The sequence below is a fragment of the Mastigoproctus giganteus genome, chromosome 14 (genome assembly GCF_048544385.1).
Source record: "Mastigoproctus giganteus isolate SK-2022 chromosome 14, ASM4854438v1, whole genome shotgun sequence".
In the NCBI taxonomy this organism is placed as follows: Eukaryota; Metazoa; Arthropoda; class Arachnida; order Uropygi; family Thelyphonidae; genus Mastigoproctus; species Mastigoproctus giganteus.
Genome location: NC_143588.1, coordinates 114,358,926 through 114,380,024, shown reverse-complemented (window position 1 = coordinate 114,380,024; position 21,099 = coordinate 114,358,926). Strand labels below are relative to the sequence as shown.

At 35.0% G+C, this 21,099-nt stretch overlaps 1 protein-coding gene across 1 annotated transcript in view; it reads left to right on the top strand.

Annotated features, from left to right (window-relative positions):
- The window catches only part of LOC150075586 (rho GTPase-activating protein 39-like), a 210,758-nt gene that overhangs the window by 124,515 nt on the left and 65,144 nt on the right, over positions 1-21,099 (top strand). Inside the window, exons 5-7 of the mRNA XM_090389097.1 lie at positions 593-682; positions 5,964-6,217; positions 14,159-15,138. Coding sequence (XP_090245223.1) covers positions 593-682; positions 5,964-6,217; positions 14,159-15,138 — 1,324 coding nt within the window. The remainder of the gene's footprint in view (positions 1-592; positions 683-5,963; positions 6,218-14,158; positions 15,139-21,099) is intronic.

The window sequence follows — 21,099 nt, the reverse complement described above, 5'->3', positions numbered from 1 at the left end:
ACAAGTGACGATGGTTTGATTTTTTTTATTTGACATCAATGGCATGGCATCATTCCTGCAGAATGAGACTGGTCTGGCTGACTTATTTGCCATAGTGCTCGGGTTCCCAGTGTACTTCCTTCAAAACAGTTCTTTTCTCCAAATATGATATTACCCAGCTTAATCTCCCATGTTATTCACTAGACTTTGTTCTGTTGAATTTTGGTTATTCAAAAATGGAATCCAGCCTCAAAGGACAAATATTTGTCACTAGGATATTCAAAAGAATCTGATGTTTCTGAAGTTAATTCCAAAAGAGTGGTCTGAAAAATGTTTTCATTTAACTAGAAGACAACACTAATTTGGATGTATAAATTCAGGTTAGTTTATTAAAAAATCGCTCTCATTAGTTTATTATCATGCTTCATATTTTAGTGGTGTAATTTTAAAAATTTGAATAAAATGCCCCAATTTTTGTGACAGTTTAATGCTTAGTTTTCATGTCTTTACAGATAATATGAAATTTTAAAAATACATTATTTGTTTACTTACCAATAAAATTATTAGTTTTGTGCACTCATTTTTTTCTCCATTTTAATATTAATTTTTAAAGGTAAAAGATGCCATTTCTAATAGTAAACCTTACATGACCACTGTTTCCACTCAAACAAGTCCAGTTTCTTCTCCACAAGAACACCGTAAAGTGAGTATAATTTTTTTATATTCTTTATATCATCTTTAATTTATATTTATTTATTAGGGGCTGTAGGGGGCAAACATTTTTTGCCCCAGGTGCCAGAATGCTTAGTTATGACTCTACAGGTACATGAATGAATTTCTTAATCTTGTTTTAATCTTTAAATGAAGTGATGGAAAACTGACTGCACTTTCCTCATTTTATAGAGTAACCATGTTATTTTTTATGATTGTTGCTATACTTTTGTAGTCTTGTTTTAATGTTATGATTAATTTATGTGTGGGTGCTACACACAAAGAACGGAACAATACACCTGTAGATTAACACGTTGCCTGCCAAGGCTTATTTGGGTAAACTGATCTCTGACGCCAATTTCAGTTAGGTGTTAAATTATTCAGAACCCAAATTATAATATATATTCATCACCAAAACTTGTAAAAAAAGCTTATTGTTGTAAAAAAAAAAAGCCTCCCGAATTATCTCATAGTTGCCGTATTTAATAGAAAATTCTTTCACGGCAGCCAACTACGAGTTAACACGATTAAATCAGACGTGTTGTAACTTGTAGAATTCGCTGTATGTGAGTCAGTGCTGTGCGTAAATCCGCTGCAGTAACACAGACTTTGTCATGTATGTTGTATTTAGTACTTTGTTATGTGTTTCTTTTTCTTTCTTTAAAAAAAAAAAAAAAAAAAAAACCCAAAAAATGGATAAGAAGAGACCACTAACTGATGAAGAGCTTGAGCTTTATGCTAATACAAGTGACTTGGAATTTGAAGAGCTTTTTGATGAGTCGTAATGTTCTGGTTCATAGATCGATCGGATTAAATGCTCTCGTACTATTCAGCACTAAGAATTAAATTCTCTCGTACTATTCAGCACTTTTTCGGCCATCAGATGCCGAAAAATATTGCATTACATATTATAGAAATATATATGCATAATGCATACATCATTTTCCGTCAAGTTACCGGTTTCTCTGAATTACGGACATTTTATGGTGGAACCCATAACTTGACTGAAAAGTTATATTGAATCTTTGATTGGAGAGAAAATTCTAAATGTTCCAAAGAAGATTAGGTCTGAATGTAAAATTCATTATTTAGAATTTCAGTTGGCTATACCACCAACTGAAAAAAACACCACACCCGACTAAGCCGTATCAAGTATGTACAAGAAATAACAAATGCCGTGGAACATGCTATTATTGTCTAGTGTGTCAAGAGAAGTTAGTGTGAATAAAGTTTTTTTTTTTGTGAATAAATTCTGTTTTCTGATGCCGTGGTTTATTTTTCATTCTTATTCTAGAAGCCCACTATCCAACAGTTTCATGTATTTGCTATGAATATACTTGTAGCTGCGCCTGAAAGGCAAGTCATACCAGTCCGAGTTAACTTGTATGTGGTGTCCTGGACCAGATCGCCAAATACGAATTAACTTATAGTTGGCAGTAAACGTGTTAATAAGACTGTGGCAAGACTGTCATATTTTTAGGGCTTTCATCATGGATCCATCATGATTGTCATGCACAGTATCATTAAAGTTATACCAACACTAGTAAGGAATATTTGTGTTGGGTTTCATTTCAGAAACTGGACACAGCGAGCTGTGAAGATATATATAGTTATGAAACTGCACACAGATGGCTGAAATGGATATACACTGGTGTGCAAAGAAAGTGCATTACCCCTTAAAATTGTAATTGGCGTCCAAATAATGTAAGTATAATTTCTTGAAATTTCTGGAATTTCTTCATCATGCACTGAGGTTCTTCCACGTTTGAATTGTGTATACCAATGTGGAACAATATATAAAAACCTCAAACACGAGAGGTATTAGAACCTATAGTACTTACTACCGTGCTTGGGTTGGAGGTTGAGAAGACGAGAGAAGATATTTGTTGACATTAGGCTTGAACTTCTGTAGACTCATTTTCAGGAAATACGTATGAAGGAAGGTTGTTCCAGAAGACGGCAGTTAAATGAATAAACGAGGAAGATGAAAAGTTGATTCTGTGAGAGTGGGAATTATAGAAGCCAATTCAGAAGAACAGTGCCCGTGGAATTATCTGTAGAAAAAGCATGCAGCAGAAACAGTGCATCTATAAGACAGCGAGTGGAGAGACTTTGTTAGAGATGAGTCATTAATTAACCTAACTGTCCCTCTTCTGAATGGAATCTAGAAGTCTGAGAGAGGTTTTGTGGTCACCACCCCAGATGTGGGAACAATATTCCATGGTAGGGTGGATTTGCGATTTGTACAGAGTGAACAGCTGCTTGGAAGAAAAGTAATGCCGAGAGCGAAAGAGAAAACCAAGTTTGTTAGATGCAGAGGAAGCAATATTTGTAATGTGCTTGTGCCAAGAGAGATTAGAAGTCAGGGTAATCCCCAAAAAAGATATATCATCTTGTGTAGAAATCAGAGTTTCACCAAAGGTAAGCATAGGAGAAGAAAAATCCTTTTTGCGAGATATAAGACAAGACTGAGTTTTAGAAGGATTGAAATCAACCTGGGCAGTCTTCTCCATAAACAGCAAACTTTGTGGATTGTTTTGGGTGTTTTCCCTTGAAGAAGGAGGAACAAAATAACTGATCTGTATTTCACTTTAACCATGTGGCACTTCACTTTATTCAGTGCTGCAAAAAAAAAAAAAAAAAATGAATTGTCACATTGAAACTAAAATTTGTGTGGTTGCTATAGATTTCAAGATATCAAAAAAAAAAATAATAATTTTTTTTTCTTTCTATCACAACTGCTTCTGAGTGAATACAAATCTTTTTTGAATCCCTCTTGTAAATATAAAATTTAAAAATAAGGTTCTAGTTTAGTGCTCTGTGGTTAGTTTATTCAATATATTCCCTTCCTGGTGACACAGTTTTTTTTTTTTTTTTTATTTATCTCTCATTTATATCACTTTGTATAATATTTTCTGTCAAAAGAATGAAGAAGAAAGAATGCGTGAAGAGTGTAAAAAAATAAAAAAAAGCTTACATTGGATCTGGTCACATGTACCCAGAGTAATAAATATGTTGTTGTTGTTGTGCTTATAATATCCTGATGTAGAGTGTCAGTTAGCTATTTGGGCAAACACAAATGGTTTACTTAAATTCATGTTTAAAAATTAACTCATTCAGTTCTAGTTAATGTAAATGGGATTCCCAACTGAGACTTTTCAAATGATGTGATTTATTTTTGCAGTTGCAAAACTCAAGGCCAATATCACGAACAAACCTATATTCAAGAACAGGTTTGATAATGAATAATAGATTGCTATGTGAAGAGTGCAAATATAAGCATGCTTATGTCACTGCATTGCTGATTCACATTCTTATTTAAGCATTTACAATTTATAATTTTGCAGTAAATTTTCTTATATTAACATTTACCAAAAAATGCAGCCTCCATGACAGGCAGCCCAATAGATACACTGCCATCTATTTGTCTATATTTTCTGCAAAGGCTTTTTCACTCTCCAGCACAGATGTATGGTTTTATTTTGCAAACTCAGGCTTTTTGTCCAGCAGACAGAAATAGACTTCAGAACACATGCAATTTACAGACAGTATACACGGAGCAATATGGCCTTAGTCGGCGATGCACGTAAAAACCCTACTACAACAACAACAACAACAGCAAACTGAGGGTTTTTTCTTCCTTCATTCAATCTGCTTAGAATACAATTTACAGAGCATACTGAGACCTCATGGTCCTAGTTAACTTGGCATTACGAAGTGACAGATTTATCACTTTTGAAACCCTAAGAAGAATATCTGTTTTCAGAGCAGATTTATGTTTCCTATCTGCAGGAAAAACTTAAACTGGTATCCACATTCAATATTTATTATGACCATGTTATTTATCTTATTATTTTTTATACCTACACGAAACATAACAGAAGTTACTAAGATAGATAACATTCTTCAGCTGCATTTTTGAATTGCATAGCTTATTGAAATTTCAGTTTAGATTTGCAGTTAACTTTAAAATTCCAACATTCCAGCTTTGTTGTAAAAACTTTCTTCAGAGGCTAAATTAAATCATAAATGATTTTAAAATTAATTGAAAATCTAAACTCAAATTTCAGTGAACTACGCTGTTCAGTAATACATCTGAAGTTTTTTTTTTTCTGACTCAGTAACTAGTTCTTACATTTAAAGATATTCTGACTTTGTTCTTTTTACTTGGATACTTTTGAATTATGCTTTTCAGCTCTTCTCCCCCCACCTCTCTCTCTCTCTCTGTATATATGTTAAATAGCAAGTTTATTTTTTAATTAATTGATTAACAAAACATTAAAATTTATATTGTGGATCACCTCAAGTTCTGAGATTAAAATTGACAAGAAGAATTTGGATTATCATATTCTTAAGGAAGTTACCTCTTAAGCTGCTTAAAGTAAATGCACTTTTCTCTGTGTGATTTAATTTTAATAAGTTTTTAACTTTCACAATTCTTTCCATTTAATTTCATCCCAGTCGACACATAAGCAGTTTAAGAGGCAATTTCTGTAAAAATAAGGTTAACCATATTCTTCTTAATTGATTATCCTAGATATTCAAGTATAAGTCGAGAAATTTCAGACTTGTTCAAAATCAAAAAAGTACAGGAATACCTTATATACGGATTATGTCAGGTTTCTTCATACGAAGAAAAATTTACATTGATTACTTAAAGTAACTCTTCAATGTTACTGGGAAAATCAATCTTGGTCTCAGTTCTTTGTAGTGTTAACCACAAGGAATCTATTGACTTTTCACTGCACTGGCCAAAAAATAAAAAATAAATTAAATAACTAAATAAAAATATGTATAAAATTAATAATAAAAATTTTAAAAGTCTATAAAAAAGAGGTTGAAATGCTATGTCGTTTGGTTGTTTTTACACCAATGCCTTGTGGGTACTGATATGATGAGGCCCTAGCAGATGAAATCCTTCTTTATTCCATGTTCTATCATTTATCTTGTGGCCATTTAGTTTAGAAATCCAGCATTGCAAAAGCATTATGTCACAAAGGAGATCAGGCTTGTCTTAGCAAACAGTATGTACTTTTATGATTCCAAAGATTATTTCTATTTTGATGTGGCATAGCATTATATGAGTAGCTTGTAATTCTTTTTCTCCCACACTTTTATCCTTTATTTCTGCAAACATTAAAAGGTATACTTGCTGAATAAACAGAACTTCATATAAATAAATTAATTAATTTCTTCAGTATTTTTATTCTTGATTTTGACATTTAGTTTGGAATTTGCTTTGCAGATTGATTAAATTTATTTAATTTTTTCAGCATCATCACCACCATCATCATCATCACCATCATCGGCATGCTTCTAGTCCATCGTGTTCATTACATGCACCACCATCACCACATCGTGCCGATGATGGAGCTGGTAGTGAAGTTAAAAGTAAACGAGACAGTCACTCTTCTCATAGTTCTCAGCACCACGTGTCTCGATCACAAGACTCAGGTCGTTCAAGTGATTCAAGTGGTCTTTCTCATAGCCGGAGCCCAGTTGATAATGCTGTACATTTGGGACACAGGTATGCATGCAGTATATTTTTTAGTTCTGGCTTATACATTCCCTTTACACTTAAGAATATTTTCAAGAACATCATAGCATAGATTAGTACAACAGATGATTGTATAATATATGAAGATTGAAGTGTTATGTTATATTTTTTCATTATTAAATTTAAAAAAAAATTAAATATGATACAAAAGTTTCATTTTTCAAATTTAAACATGGTGTTCGAAGAAAATATGATGAAAAACATCTAAAACATGATCTCATTACATTTGGCAACTGATATTTCTTGGGCCAGCATCACATATGAACATAATTCTTCCAAAGTGAAAATGTACTGAATGTTCTTAATTTTTCATTCTAAATGAAACATTCAAGAATTTGAAATTACTCAATCGAAAGCTCTTGTCACAAAACTTAAAATTGGGTTTTGTCTTTTGCTCTTGGCGTTACTTTTCTTCCAAACAGCTGTTCACACTGTATGAATCACAAATCTGCCCTACCATGGAATATTGTTCCACATCTGGGGGCAAATTCCCAAAACCTCTCTCTCAGGCTTCTAGATTCCATTCAAAAGAGGGCTGTTAAGTTAATTAATGACTCATCTCTAAAAGAGTCTCTCCACTCTCTGTCTCATAGACGTTCTGTTTTTGCTGCATTCCTTTTCTATAGATGCTTCCATGGGCCCTATTCTTGTGAATTGGCTTCTATAATTTCCACTCTCTCTTCCAAATCAGTCCAAACACGTGCTGCCACCAGTCAATCCTTTTACTGTCCAACTTCAAACTCACAGAACCAACTTTTCGCCTTCCTCATGTTATTCATTCAACTTCTGTTTTCTGGAACAACCTTCCTTCATATGAATTTCCTGAAAATTACAATCTACAGAAATTCCAGTCTAATGTCAACAGGTATCTTCTTTCATCTTCTCAACCTTCAGCCCATGCACGATACTAAGTACTATAGGTTCTAATACCTCTCAAAAAAAAAAAAAAGGCTTAAAAATTTTTGTGTTAATCAAAAGGTTGTTTTGATAATAATAATAAAAAAAAAGAAAAGGTTGAACCTTTTGATTTCAAGGCAAAAAATAGAAATATCTAGTTGCAATCTTTAGGAAAAACCTTTGATTTAGTCTTAATTAAATACAGATAATAATGCTAAGGCAGTGCCTGCTTTCATAATGCAATTTTATTCTTTGAGTATTTAGCATTGTTATTAGTTGTTGCTGCCTCTTTAACTTTTATCTGTAACTGACAAATAATAGACAGCTGTTTCTGGAAGCAACAATCTATCACATATAAAAGGGTCAACAAAAGTTAACCCTTTTATGAATGAGTTTTGAATTTTCAATTGGGTGAGGACCATATCAGAAACTGACTATAGAGTCAGTTTCTTATAGGGTGAGCTCTGTGAAATGACCCATTATTACTTTTTCTATTTTTTTTTTTTTTTTTTGAAGCCTATTCTCTGCATCTATTTATCACTTAATTCGAGTTCATTAACTTCTGGATCTGTATTCCAGAGAATTTTTTCAAGCTTGGCTTTTATAAGCCAAAATTGGACAATGATGCCAACAGGTGGCTTGATCTGCTCTGATTTTCAAAACTATTTTTATGCTGTCATCTATTAAAATGTCTATTATTAGTTGGAGACAAGGATAAGAGATGATAGTGTGTACTGGACAATTTTCAAGCCATACATATGTAAATGACAAGTTATTTAAAATACACTTGAAATGACCTTGAAAGAGATGTAGATCTACATTATTCATGAAAAGATTAAAATTAGTTTTTAAGTTTTCAATGCATTTTTTAATTGTTTATTTTGCTACGTGTTGCTACATATGTTGTATTCCTAATGTGGTAGTAATTTACTTAAAAATGCATTGAAAATCCCTGCTAAATAAAAGCACCCCTGGAGGATGCTCTGGTTGCTGAAGAGAACAGTTGGTGGGTTTTTGGCTGCTATAAAGAGATAAGTATTTAGATAGTTTTACCATATTCTTTGTTAATTAACATACTACATTGTGTTTTACAAAGATATTAAATAGGTTTAGTAGCATTCGTTAGCTTCTTATTTTGAATTTAACTAGTGATTTTTGGAAGTTACGACTCCGGTGTTGGCACCAATATTGTAATCGATAATAAATAGTGCAACGCATATATTTCGAACTGATAGCTTAAGGTATAACACAAAACTAGATAATGTAATATGAAGCAGTGTATTAGGAATCTGTTAGCTTAGTATAGTATTATCAATTAATCAAAAATATTTATTATTCTTATTAAATTCCATTGTTAATTGAACTGTATTTAACCGGAAATTATGACTCAGACTACAACTGTGAAGCAAAGATCACAGGATCACAGACTAGAGAGAGTGCTGTGACTCAGAGAAGAAACGAAGGGGCTATTTTCCAACGCATCACAGTCTCAAAAAATGTGTGAAATGTGAAATGTTTGCTGAACTTTCTAAAAGGACATGATCTAGTCAAGGAGGATGTATTTGTGTGTGTGTGTGTGTGTGTGTGCGTGCGTGCGTGCGGTAGATGCCTAGAGTGTCAAGAAATTAGGTGCCAACTCAGCATTCTGATGGGTGGCTATGAGAGCTTGAGGTAGTAGGGTAAATGTCCTCGAAGAAAATATGAGGGGCCCCATCAAGCTCTCGGCTGCCCAGCTAAACTGCAGAGCTGACACCTGTGCATCAGGCAACACAGAGGCAATCTCCAAGGCAGAATGCACTGGTCCCAAAGAAACTATTTATTGCTGGTGACTCTATTGTCAGGGAGATGGGGAATATACTATGCAAGAAGGATAGGTAGAACAGGAACAGGGTATGTCTGCCAGGGGCAAAAGTTGATGATGTTGTAGAGCAGATTAGCATTAGCATTAGCATTAGTAGAGGCATTTGATGCAAGAAAGCAAGCTTATGCAAGGCTCAAGGCTCAAGGGGTAGAAATTTTTTCAGCCTGGTCTGTGCTTGTTGACAGGAGACACTGCTTCTACAGGGATGGGATACACTTAAATAGAAAGGGTGCAAGATATCATCTTTTAAGGGCACAAAAGGTGATATTGTTGTTCATGTTGGAACTAATGACATTAAGAGTAAGAGATCTGCAGATTTACTCAACAAATACAGGTCAATGTTGAAAAAAAGTCGCAAGTTAGGGTTTAATGTGAATGTGTCTGCAATTCTGTATAGACGCGATAGGAGGGAGTATATGATGAGAAACTTGTCAATCAATTTGGCCCTGGAGAGATTATGCAAGGCTCAAGGGGTAGAAATTTTTTCAGCCTGGTCTGTGCTTGTTGACAGGAGACACTGCTTCTACAGGGATGGGATACACTTAAATAGAAAGGGTGCAAGAATATTTGCTGATGCTATCGAGGCAGTGTTAGGTGGGTCGGAAAACTGACAACTTGAGGGGATATGCAGACTAAAAGGTTAACAATGGCCGCAGGCAGAGTCAAAAGTGATTCTTGCACTGCTTATATTAGAATGAACAGCGGCATGGAAAGCAATGGAGATTTCCAGGACTGTTGGGAGTCATAGTGGAACAAATAAATACATGGGCTGTGTTAGGGTAACCAAGAGTAGAAACAGATGCATGTATACTTGCATGTACACCAATAAATTTGTTGAGCTTGAAGTGCTAGTCAAAACCTCAAAGGCAGATATTGTTGGGATACCAGAGACGTGGTGTCACACAGATATAAACAGTGCAGAATTGGAATTTGGAGAGTACAATGTTTACAGAAAGGATAGACAGGACAGGAAGGGAGGAGAGGTTATGCTGTTAGTTAAGAAACACATAAAATCTAAGGAAGTGCATCCAACTGATGTTGATGAACAATGCAATGTTGAGTCTGTTTGATGTGACATAAGCACTGGAAAAGGAAAAATGGGAGTAGGTGTATGTTATAGGCCTAATGAATCTGATGAGTATAATGAGCAAGTGTGCAGAGAAATAGAGTGGGCCAGTAAATCCGAATGTCTTATAATGGGGGATTTTACCTTTCCAGATATTGACTGAAACTTGTGAGTTGGTCACTCACACACTAGCAAGACTTTTTTGGATTTATTGGATGACTGTTTTCTACAGCAGCATGTTCGAGAGGCAACCAGAGGGAGTAATACTCGTGATCTGATTATATCTGATTATCAGCAATGATTATTCATTCATTAAGAATTTGCATATAAAGGAACCTCTGGATTACAATGATCACAATGTACTGATATGGGAATTACTGAAATATGTAATTACCATCAAGGTTAAAGGGAAGGGCTTTTGCTTTCGTAAAGGTGACTACAGCGGTCTCAGACAGTTTTTAAATTCTGTACAGTGAGATCAACTGATGATGTTGCCAACGTTGAATTCTAAATGGAAGCTACTAGGCATTTCATTCCAACTAAGAAATACTGTTCAAGGTTCAGGCCTAAATGGATGTCAGATGAATTAATGAGGCTTGTGGCAGAGAAGAAAAATCTACGGGATGCATATAAATTATCAAGTCACACAGAAGCCTATGGCAGGTATAAGCTTGTCTGTAATCAAGTCACAAAGGAGGTTAGGCAGGCAAAGGCAGATTACAAGAAACCTTTTTTGCAAAGGATGCAAAGAAAAACAACAAAGAATTCTTACTTATGTAAATTCTAGAAGGAAAGGGATGAATCAGATGGGATCACTTAACATAGATGGGTTGACTATTATGATCATGCTCAGGTAGCTGATAAACTGAATGAGTATTTAAATTATCAAGTCACACAGAAGCCTATGGCAGGTATAAGCTTGTCTGTAATCAAGTCACAAAGGAGGTTAGGCAGGCAAAGGCAGATTACAAGAAACCTTTTTTGCAAAGGATGCAAAGAAAAACAACAAAGAATTCTTACTTATGTAAATTCTAGAAGGAAAGGGATGAATCAGATGGGATCACTTAACATAGATGGGTTGACTATTATGATCATGCTCAGGTAGCTGATAAACTGAATGAGTATTTTGCATCTACATTCACACATGAGGAGTTATTCAATGAGGGCAATGCCTGAAGTTTATCAAACTGTAACAGAGAGCTAAGTGATTTTGTAATAACTGAGAGCAAAGTGGAGAAGAAATTGCTGAAGTTAAGCATAAGAAAGGCACCTGGGGTGAATGGGATCTATCCAGTTATATTAAAGGAGGCAGCAAAGGAAGTAAGCAAACCCTTAGCCATAAATATGAGAGCTTCCTTGAACTCAGGGGAGATCCCCATGGACTGGAGATGTGCGAATGTATCACCAATTCACAAAGGGGGGTTCAAAAGGTGACACAAGTAACTATAGATCCATTAGTTTAACTTGTGTTCTGGGGAAAATAATGGAGTCACTGGTTATAGGAGAATTGCAGGATCATCTAGACAAGACTGCAGTAATAGTTAAGACACAGCATGGGTTTGTTAAAGGGAAGGCCTTGTCTGACCAATTTGATTGGATACTATGATGTGGTCACAAAGGAACTGAATGTCAAAAATAATTTTGATATTATATACTTGGATTTCAGGAAAGCTTTTGATACTGTTGCACGTGGAAGAATGCTGTACAAATTGCAGAGGTACGGTATTAAGGGTAAGTTGCTACAATGGATAACAGGATGGTTGAGTGGGAGAAGACAGAGAGTGGTAATCAATGGACAGTGCTCTTTGTGGACAAATGATAATAGTGGAGTTCCCCAGGGTTCGGTGCTGGGCCCATTGTTGTTTTGTGTATTCATCAATGATATTGATGAAGGTATATCAGGATTAATGTCCAAGTTTGCAGATGATACAAAGGTTGTTAGGGGTGTTAACAACAGTAAAGACAGTATGCTACTCCAACTGGAGCTAGATAAGTTGGGCAATGGGCTGAGAAGTGGGAACTGAAGTTTAACATTGGCAAATGCAAAGTACTGCATATGGGTAGCAATAACCCAAGAGAAACGTACCAACTGTGTGGTATACACTCAGGGAAGTGGAAAGTGAAAAAGAGCTGGGGGTAATTGTACAGTCAAATATGAAGTTTGCCGAACAGTGCAGACGGACTGCCAGAGCAGGTCATCGAGTCTTAATCAATGATATATAGGAATTTTGCTAGCAGGGACAAGGAGGTGATTATCCCGTTGTACAAGGCAATGGTTAGGCCACACCTAGAGTACTGTGTATAGATCTGGAGGCCTAATTTTTGGAAGGATGTAGAGTTGCCAGAGCGAGTACAAAGAAGGGCAACAAGATTGGTGAGGGGAACAAAGGGGTGCTCTTACGAAGAGAGGCTTAAGTTTTGCAAATTGCAGTGTCTGGAGAGTAGGCACCTGCAAGGTGATCTGATTGAGGTGTGTAAGGCCTTGAATGGGTTGAGCAAGCTGAATCCTGATGGGATTCAGCTTGCTCAACCTCTTGCTCAAATTAAGAACCTGAGAGGTGGAACAGACTTTTGTTGTGGAAGTTGATTGTCTAAATAAATTTAAGGCTGAGCTAGACAGGCATTTGGAATGAATGGAAGGGTGAAATGGGAGGTTTTTTTTTTTTTTTTTTATGGTTATTGCTGCATAAGCTGCTTTCTTGCATCATATGCCTATGCTAATGCTAAATATTCAAAGGAACCTATGTGATCCATGGGCTGTAGGTTCAACATTCTTGATGTAGAGATGGCTGCTGAGAAAATTGTTATACATGAATTTTATAAACCAGAAAACATTATGCTTGGCTAAATATGTTGCATACATTTCGCTATTGTAATTTGAATTTGTGAAAATTTGAATTTGTGGACCGTAGTTCTGGAATCATTTTATAACGGTGAAAATTTCACCCACATTCATTTTACTTGCACCTCTCAGAGGTGAAAGTAAAATGAATACACATCAATTAAATCTCCTGTAAGGTGTCTAGTTTCCAAGCTTTGTAGCCCATATATGTGAAGCCTTTCCTTATGTGGATGCCCTTTTGCCAATCTGACAAAGTGCATCGGACTCTGATTAACATGCTTAAAGTTCATTAGAACACAGCAGGGTGGATGATTGTCACATGGCACATGCTAACAGGTGGTAGATGACTTTCATCGACTGGTGAAATACCACCACTTTGCTTATTGGAGGCTTGAAGTGGTGAAACCCATGTTTGGTCTCTAGAGCAAAGTTTCCCGCATCCCCCTCCCCCCATACTTCTCCTTCAACCCATGCACGGTACTAAGTACTATAGGTTTTGATACCTTTCGTGTTTGAGGTTTTCATAAAAAAAAAAAAAAAAAAAAAAGACAGAAATCAATCTGTATTTTAATTTGAAATGTTTTGTGTGCATTTATAATAAATTAACCCAGCATTTGGGGGGGGGGGGTGCTAGGCTTAACAGAACTATCTGAAAAATATCTGTTGTGCATTAATTGTAAGTTCAAGAACTTGGAGTTTTAAAAAAACAAAGATTAGTGGTTCTTTTGTCTTAGCTTCCTAAATATGCACAAAGTTTTACGTCAATAGTTTTGGAAGTGATATATGTTGTTTATACAGGATTATTTAGTGAAACAGATAGGTGATCACTTCCTGATGTGTTTCAGTTATTGCCTTCCAATTTTTTCTGCTATTTTCATTTTCAGTGTAATGTAAACAAATACATTTCTTGCTGGCAGCAGTTGCTACTACTGCAGAAATATGGTACTGTACTTTGTATAATGATTTATTGTCTTAATTAATTTTTATCTATCTTGTTTATTTATGTATTTAATTGACAAATGATGTTGTTTAAACACAAAGATACTGATGAAAGAAAATTGATTGGGATGGACCCTTAAAAAATTATGTATTTCTTAATAACTGTATCTGGTTTAATTGCTAACCTAAAATAACAAACACTACCCTTTATGGATGTCAAATGATTTATTAAAGAAATAAGTTTTTATAAGTTGATATCTGTTGTGATAAATTGATGGATAAATTTTTGCATATTTTTACTTTCAGAAAACATGATTCTTGTTGTTCATCAGAAAGTGGGGGATCATCCTATTCACAACATCAAGATCGCAGTCCAGAACAAAATGGAATATTGTTTGACTCTAGAATGCCTTCTAAACAGGCAATGCTTGGTGATTTTATCAGCAACCATCGCTCTTTTGAATTGGATCATGGTTCTGGAACTGGATTTTGGAGACAGCATAGTGCAGACTCTCCCATTGGTATTTCTCGTAGCAATTCTTCTCGTGGTAGTAAAGATGCAAGTAATGGAGTTTCTCAGCAATTCTTAGAACTGCCACGGCCAGGTAGAAAGCATCATAGTGAAGATCTATCCCCACAGTCCAATATTCTTTCTACTTTTCGCCCAAACGATGCAAGTTGTTATCCCGAAGGACTATGTACTCCTACGGCTAACAGGAGGCAGTGGTCACGAAATGGATCTCATAGTACTGATAGCAGTATATCTAGCCCTCAGAGTCCTTTAGTGCCAAATACAGAGGTACAGGTAGTGCGAGTTGCCGATGGAAGTCTCTTTGCTTTTAGTGATGTCCCCCATGGATCTAGTGATAGTTCACCACAGTCAATGGACTCATCTGTACGTGGTCTAGATAGCAGTTTTATCTCCCAGAGTAGCCATATGTCCCTTGACAGTCAGCAAAAAAGTACCTCAGAACCAGCAACCTCACCAAATTTAAGGATTGCTCATGGAGGTTCAAAGTCAACATTGTCACCTTATGATAGAGAAAATACAAGGGGAAAAATGGCTCACAGTAGGGAGGGGAGTGAAATTTCATTGGGATCATATTTCCTTGGTAGTCTCTCAGGTGATGCTCAAAAAGCTAATCAGGGATCAGTCCGACTTAATGACCAACCCACTCCATTGTATAGTAATCTTGATTATCCTTCTTTGTGGGATAGGAGATCAGATAGTCAGTCCTACTTACTTCCTCTTCAACATTACCTTTTGGAACAGGCTAAGTTATCTGGTAAGTAAGGCACTTCTTTAGAACTAGATGTGTTATAATTAAAAGCAAACTACATTATTGTCACTTTTTTATTATTTAGTCATAGAATTTATTCATAATCATGGAAGCATATAATGTATCAGTTGTTCAGTTATTACATGATGGTTAAATATTCTTTTACTTTATATTGGTGGGATTTCTCAGGACAAGATGAGCATATTTTTATTATGTGTCTTTAATTATTTGCAAAACACTAGATTACACTTACACTTATGTTACTTGTTATTTGGCTGCCTTTGGTCCTTGCACAGTTATCACAAAATGCTTTGTGTAGTGTGTATGTCTGGAAAGCAAATTATATGTAGCTAGAAATTATGTAAGCATATTTTCTGACATTTGTAGATTGCATGACACAAATAGACAAACTTTATAGGTTCTTTGACATTTTATAGATTCAGCCTTGAGGAAAGAGGAACAAATATAAATATATGCACTTGTTTGGACATAATACACACAATAGTACAATATGTCTAAGTTACTGATGCACCTAAACCCATCAACAATAACTGCCTCTAAGCCTATTTACTGTTAATTTTTGCTTTGAATATGTATTTAGCTATTCTCTCTCTATCCATGCATTCTACCTGTCTGTCTTAAGTTAACTTTGCTTTTTATTAGCTATCCCATGATTTTTTCTTATATCGTCATTTGCAATATAGTTTTACCGTTGCTTCTGCTTGTTAGTTATCATTTATTTTTTTTAAATGGTAACTTCTAAAGGTTCTAACTTTTGATCAATTCCTTTATTCCTTATCCCGCTCTCAGCTCCATAAGTTGAAATATGTTTAAAAAGTATGTTACTTATAAACTGCTAATTTTACTTTTGCTCCAAATGAATTTTTTTTAAATTGGCTTCTTGCTTTACTTATTTTATCATTTATTTTGTATCTTTAATTAAGACATGAAATAAACAATAATAAACATATTTTCCTTGTCTCTGTTAACTTTTATATTTACTTTGTAGTGGGAATAACGATATTCATTTGTATATTAGAAATGAGATTTATTACTACCAACTATAAATATCTAGAATGTAAGTTTTTTTTTAGATTGCATATACTAATCACTGAATAACTAACATTCCTGTTATTACTACTAAGGTAGAATCAAGAATATGATTTTACTTTGCAGTACTTAGGTATAGCATTAGGTATATGATGTACTTTTTGAGTAAGATTTCTATATATCATCATTCTTCTCTTTCTTGGTGATTCCCTTCTCTCTGTCTCTCTCTCAGGGCAATTCAGAATTTTTTTTTTTTTGCCTGGTGCAGCATAAGCCTTAGACTTCCTTGCACCATAAGGCTAATAATAATAATAATAATAATAATAATAATATTTAATAGTTATTGAAAAATTTCAGATAGTTAGTTTTTTTTGGAATTCAGCAGTTTTAATACCCTATTATCATTGGCTGTATTTACCATATTTGCTTAGTACAAAGTGATGTCACTTCTGTCCTCAAATTCTCAGTATACCCTTTTATCTTCAACCAGTTGTTTAAGAACTTTTCTATATTCATACAGTCAATTGCACTTTTCTTATTTATGCCCTCCACAAATCTTTGGCTATCTTTATGCTGAAATACTGTGTATGTAATTAACAGTGCTGACCAGAGCTGCGTTCTAGGGTGAGGTGACCAAGGCTCTTGCCTCGGGTTAAAAGCTGAAAGGAGCTCCAAAAGAAAGATAAATAATTTTTGAAATGGATGACGCATAAATAAATCTGTTATATATTTATAATAAATAATACTTATGAGAATAAAAATCACTTTAAAAAGTTTTTATTTTATTTTTTTGTCCTTTTATTTTTATTAAAATATGTACCATAAATGTATTTTAAATAAACCTTTTTTTTTTTTTTTTTTAATTAAAATTTTTTTTTTTTTATATTTTAGGGGAGGGCACAATTTTTCATTCTTGCCTCAGGTACTAAAATGGCTCGGCATGATCCTAGTGCTGACAGAAAATTTTAGCAGCTTTTTAACATTATTAACCTTTTGCTCCAAAGTTTTCTAAAATAATGCTGTACAGTTACTGTCATTTCTGTCTTACCCTGTTATATAAATCTCCTGTTGTTCTAATTCCTGTATATCATTAGTTTCTACTGCAGATAACATATTAAAGAACTCATTTAGTTCATCTTTTTTTAAGTCTTCTTATGCACAGACAGATTTCATAACCAAACTTTTCTTTTTATTCTATTGCATTTTTATTTTTATTTTATTTTATATCTTATACTAATACACATTGATTGATTTTCTAAGTATGTTTTAGTGTCTAAGAATGAAATAACCCAGTACTGTATATATGTGTGAGTCTTGTGCTCTGAGCAGTTTGGCCATATATTTTATTTAAATTCCTCTGTGACAGTATGAGGGGCATTTGATAAGTTCATGCCCTGAAGTATGAAGGGTTCATTTGAGGAGTCTTGTAACATGTTACTTTTCACCATATTCCCCATTGGAGTCAATACACTTTTACCACTGATGATGCAATGCATTGGTTCCAACTGCAAAGAAAGTTTTATGTGGGGCATCCACTGCAGCAATGATACTGCTGTCAGTGGGAAAATGGATGCCTGTCAGGTATTTTTTCAAATTAGGAAATAAGTGAAAGTCTGACAGTGATAGACCTTGTGAATATGGGGATACGGTCCCACAGCCGTGGCAGTGACAGACTTGTGAGAAGGTGCATTGTCCTACTGGAACAAGACTCCTTTGCCGAGTTTTCCTTGGTGTTTGTCTTTAATGTTTTCACACAACTGCTTCACAATGTCTATGTAATATGTTCCTGTGACCGTCTAGCCTTTCTAAAGCAATACTCCATCAACATTCAAAAAAACCAATTCCATCACCTTGCCAGCAGAAGGAATCAACTTGGCTCTATTTGGAGGGGGAGAAACAGCCCTGTGTCCACTATTTGGATTGCTCCTTTGCTTCAGGTTGAAAATGATGGCTCCATATCTCATTAGTTGTCACAACCTTGCAAGAAAATTTGCTGGATCTGCTTGAAAACGATGAAATGTTCACTTGACTTGATAACTCTTGTGCCTTTTTGATCTACTGTCAACAACTTTGGGACCCGTCATGCTGACATCTTTTTATTAATAGAAAGAACCTCTATTATGTGGCACACATTCAGATGAGATGCCCAAGACAACACTGACAATGTACTGTCACTTTTCGATCACTCATCACTAAATCATGCACCTGTCAACAATGTCTGGAGTGAAGGACGTTACAGGCCTTCCACAGTGCGGGTCATCTTCCTGGCTCTCCCTCCCTCATTTAAATTCTGCTTCCCACTTCTTCACTGGAATAGGAAGAGACATCCTCTCCAGTGTTGTAACCATATCCTTGTGAATTGCCTTTGGTGTTAGTCTCCCCCCCCCTTTCCCCACAAATATTGGATGACTGCACAGTGACTTTTGTCCATCTTTCCTCGTTCACACAACTTTGTTGACTTCAGGACCTGTAAATTAAAAAACGACTTCATTGGAACTACATGAAATTTGGTGAGTTACTATTTGAGGTGTTTGAAGGATGACTGCACAGTGACTCTTGTTCATCTTTTGTCATTCACACAATTTTTACTTCATGACTTGTAAATTAAAAAAAAAACTTTATTGGAACTACGTGAAACTTGGGGGGGGGGTTACTATTTGAAGTGTTCACATTAAGTACAGACATTTTTAATACTGTACCACTATCTTTCTTACTTAGGCCATGAATTTTTCAAACCCTCCTTGTATAATGGGTTTTTCACTCATTTAAAGATGTGTTGGTTCACATTAGCATTAGTAGAGGCATACGATGCAAGAAAGCAAGCTTATACAGCATCAGCTAAAAAAAAAAAAAAAAAATCCCATTTCACCCATCCATTCACTCCAAATGTTTGTCTAGTTCTGCCTTGAATCCATATGGTGCAAGGAAGCCTGAGGCTTCCTTGCACCATATGGCTAATAATAATAATAATCAAATCAGTGTTTATATCTAATTTAAATGTTTTGTAATTCATATTTATGAAGTATTTCACAAGTACAAATGTACTTATGGTTAATGTATTTCTAGTGAAAAATACATTATTTCTAGTGGACAGTAAGTTGAGTTGAGTTGAGTTGATGAAATGACATTTACCTAAATTAAAATATATATCAACAAATGGCTATTTTTGATATTGTTTCTATTGACATTAACCAAGCTGCTCAGAGCACAAGGAGATACTGGGTTATTTGAGTTCCACTTGCTCAAGATTTCATTTTGAGACACTAAAATGTACTTAAGATCAACATGCATAAGTATAGAGGCAAAAAAAACAAAAAAACTTGTATATATGAAACATATCCACTTATCATGCTCTTTAGAAGGTATTGATTCTGATCCAGCTGCCCCTTAAATTTCAGTCTGTTAACTTCCTCCACAAAGTCAGCAGTTTATTCCAGGGGTCAGCAACATGCTGACAAAACAAAGCACAAGCTGTTAGTTTATCCCAATAGTGAATGTGAAAATTCTACCATCAGTAATTCTCCCCCCCCCCCCAGACACCTCTTATGTCTCAGTACAAACTCTTTAACCCACATCATAGTTTTTACTTATGTGGACATCCCTTCTGCTCTTATCAGGCAAATCTTTTGACCTTCCAAAATGTTCAGTGTCTTTGTTTAGATGCAGCCTCTACACTTGAATGTAACCTTCTAAATGTGGTCTTCGCATTGCTTCTCCTTCCTAGCTTCAAAAGTATGGAAGTCATTAATAAGACATTGTGCACTTTCCACAGCATACTAATCTTCATAGTACTGACCACAGCATACTAATCTTCATAGTAACTGTATGATAGTTAAATTATTGTCAAAATCAAATCAGAATTTTTAAAAAATTGCAAAAAAAATTTAATTTTTTACAGTTTTTTTTTTTTTTTTAATTCTGATTTGTATTATCCCTCCCCATATATAAGTTATCCTTGGGTTGTTATTTCCTAAATATAGTAACTTGCATTCAGCAGCATTAAAATATAAGTGCCATTTAGCATTTCTTTCACCATCCAAACTTATTCAAATCATTCAAGGAGCTTGGCCTGACTTTCACTATTAATCCTCGTGTCCTTCGTATTAACTGAAAATTTCAGTGTCATACTCCCTATTCCCATCCTTAATAACATTCAAGAAAATCTGAAATAAGAGTCACCCCAGCACTGAACTGGAGGGGATCCCACACTGGAGAGTTACCATTTGTAGCAACTGTTTACCTCCCCATCTTTAACAATCCTTCTGCCTACCTCTTGCCAATAATCCCAATCCACTGCAACTTGTAAAGCAGTCTCCTATATAGGACTGTCAAATGTTTTACTGATGCCTTTAGATTTTACTGAGGTATAGTATCAGAATTGTTTCTTGCATCCAACTTGAGCTGTTGTGTTATGTCATAATAATTTATTAGGCCTTTATAAAGCTATATTGTGACTTGTTTAGGATATTATAGCTCTCAAGATAGCTCCTTTGACCATAGGCTCCATGACTTTTCCCACCAGTAAAGTCAAACTGACTGGTCTATTATTACCTATTTATGAATTGAATTGAACATTGAACATTGAATTGAACATTGACACCTTTCCGATGCAAAGAGGGGTAGATTATCCTGAATTCAGAGATGACTTCATGATTGACTCTAATGGTGTGACTCATTCCCTTTGCATCCTCCATAAATGGACCAAATAAACACTATTGGTATCCAGGGCCTTTCAGTCTCAGTAGTTTTTTACTAGTCCTATAGTGCCCAGTCTCCCTCCATCCAGAAAGTGACTTTCTACTGTGAAGATTAATACAAACTATCTGTGCATTCCACCAAGAACATCATCTGGATTATCTATGATTGTATCATTTTCATTGTGTAATAGTCTTGTCTAGTTTTATATTTTTTCCCTTT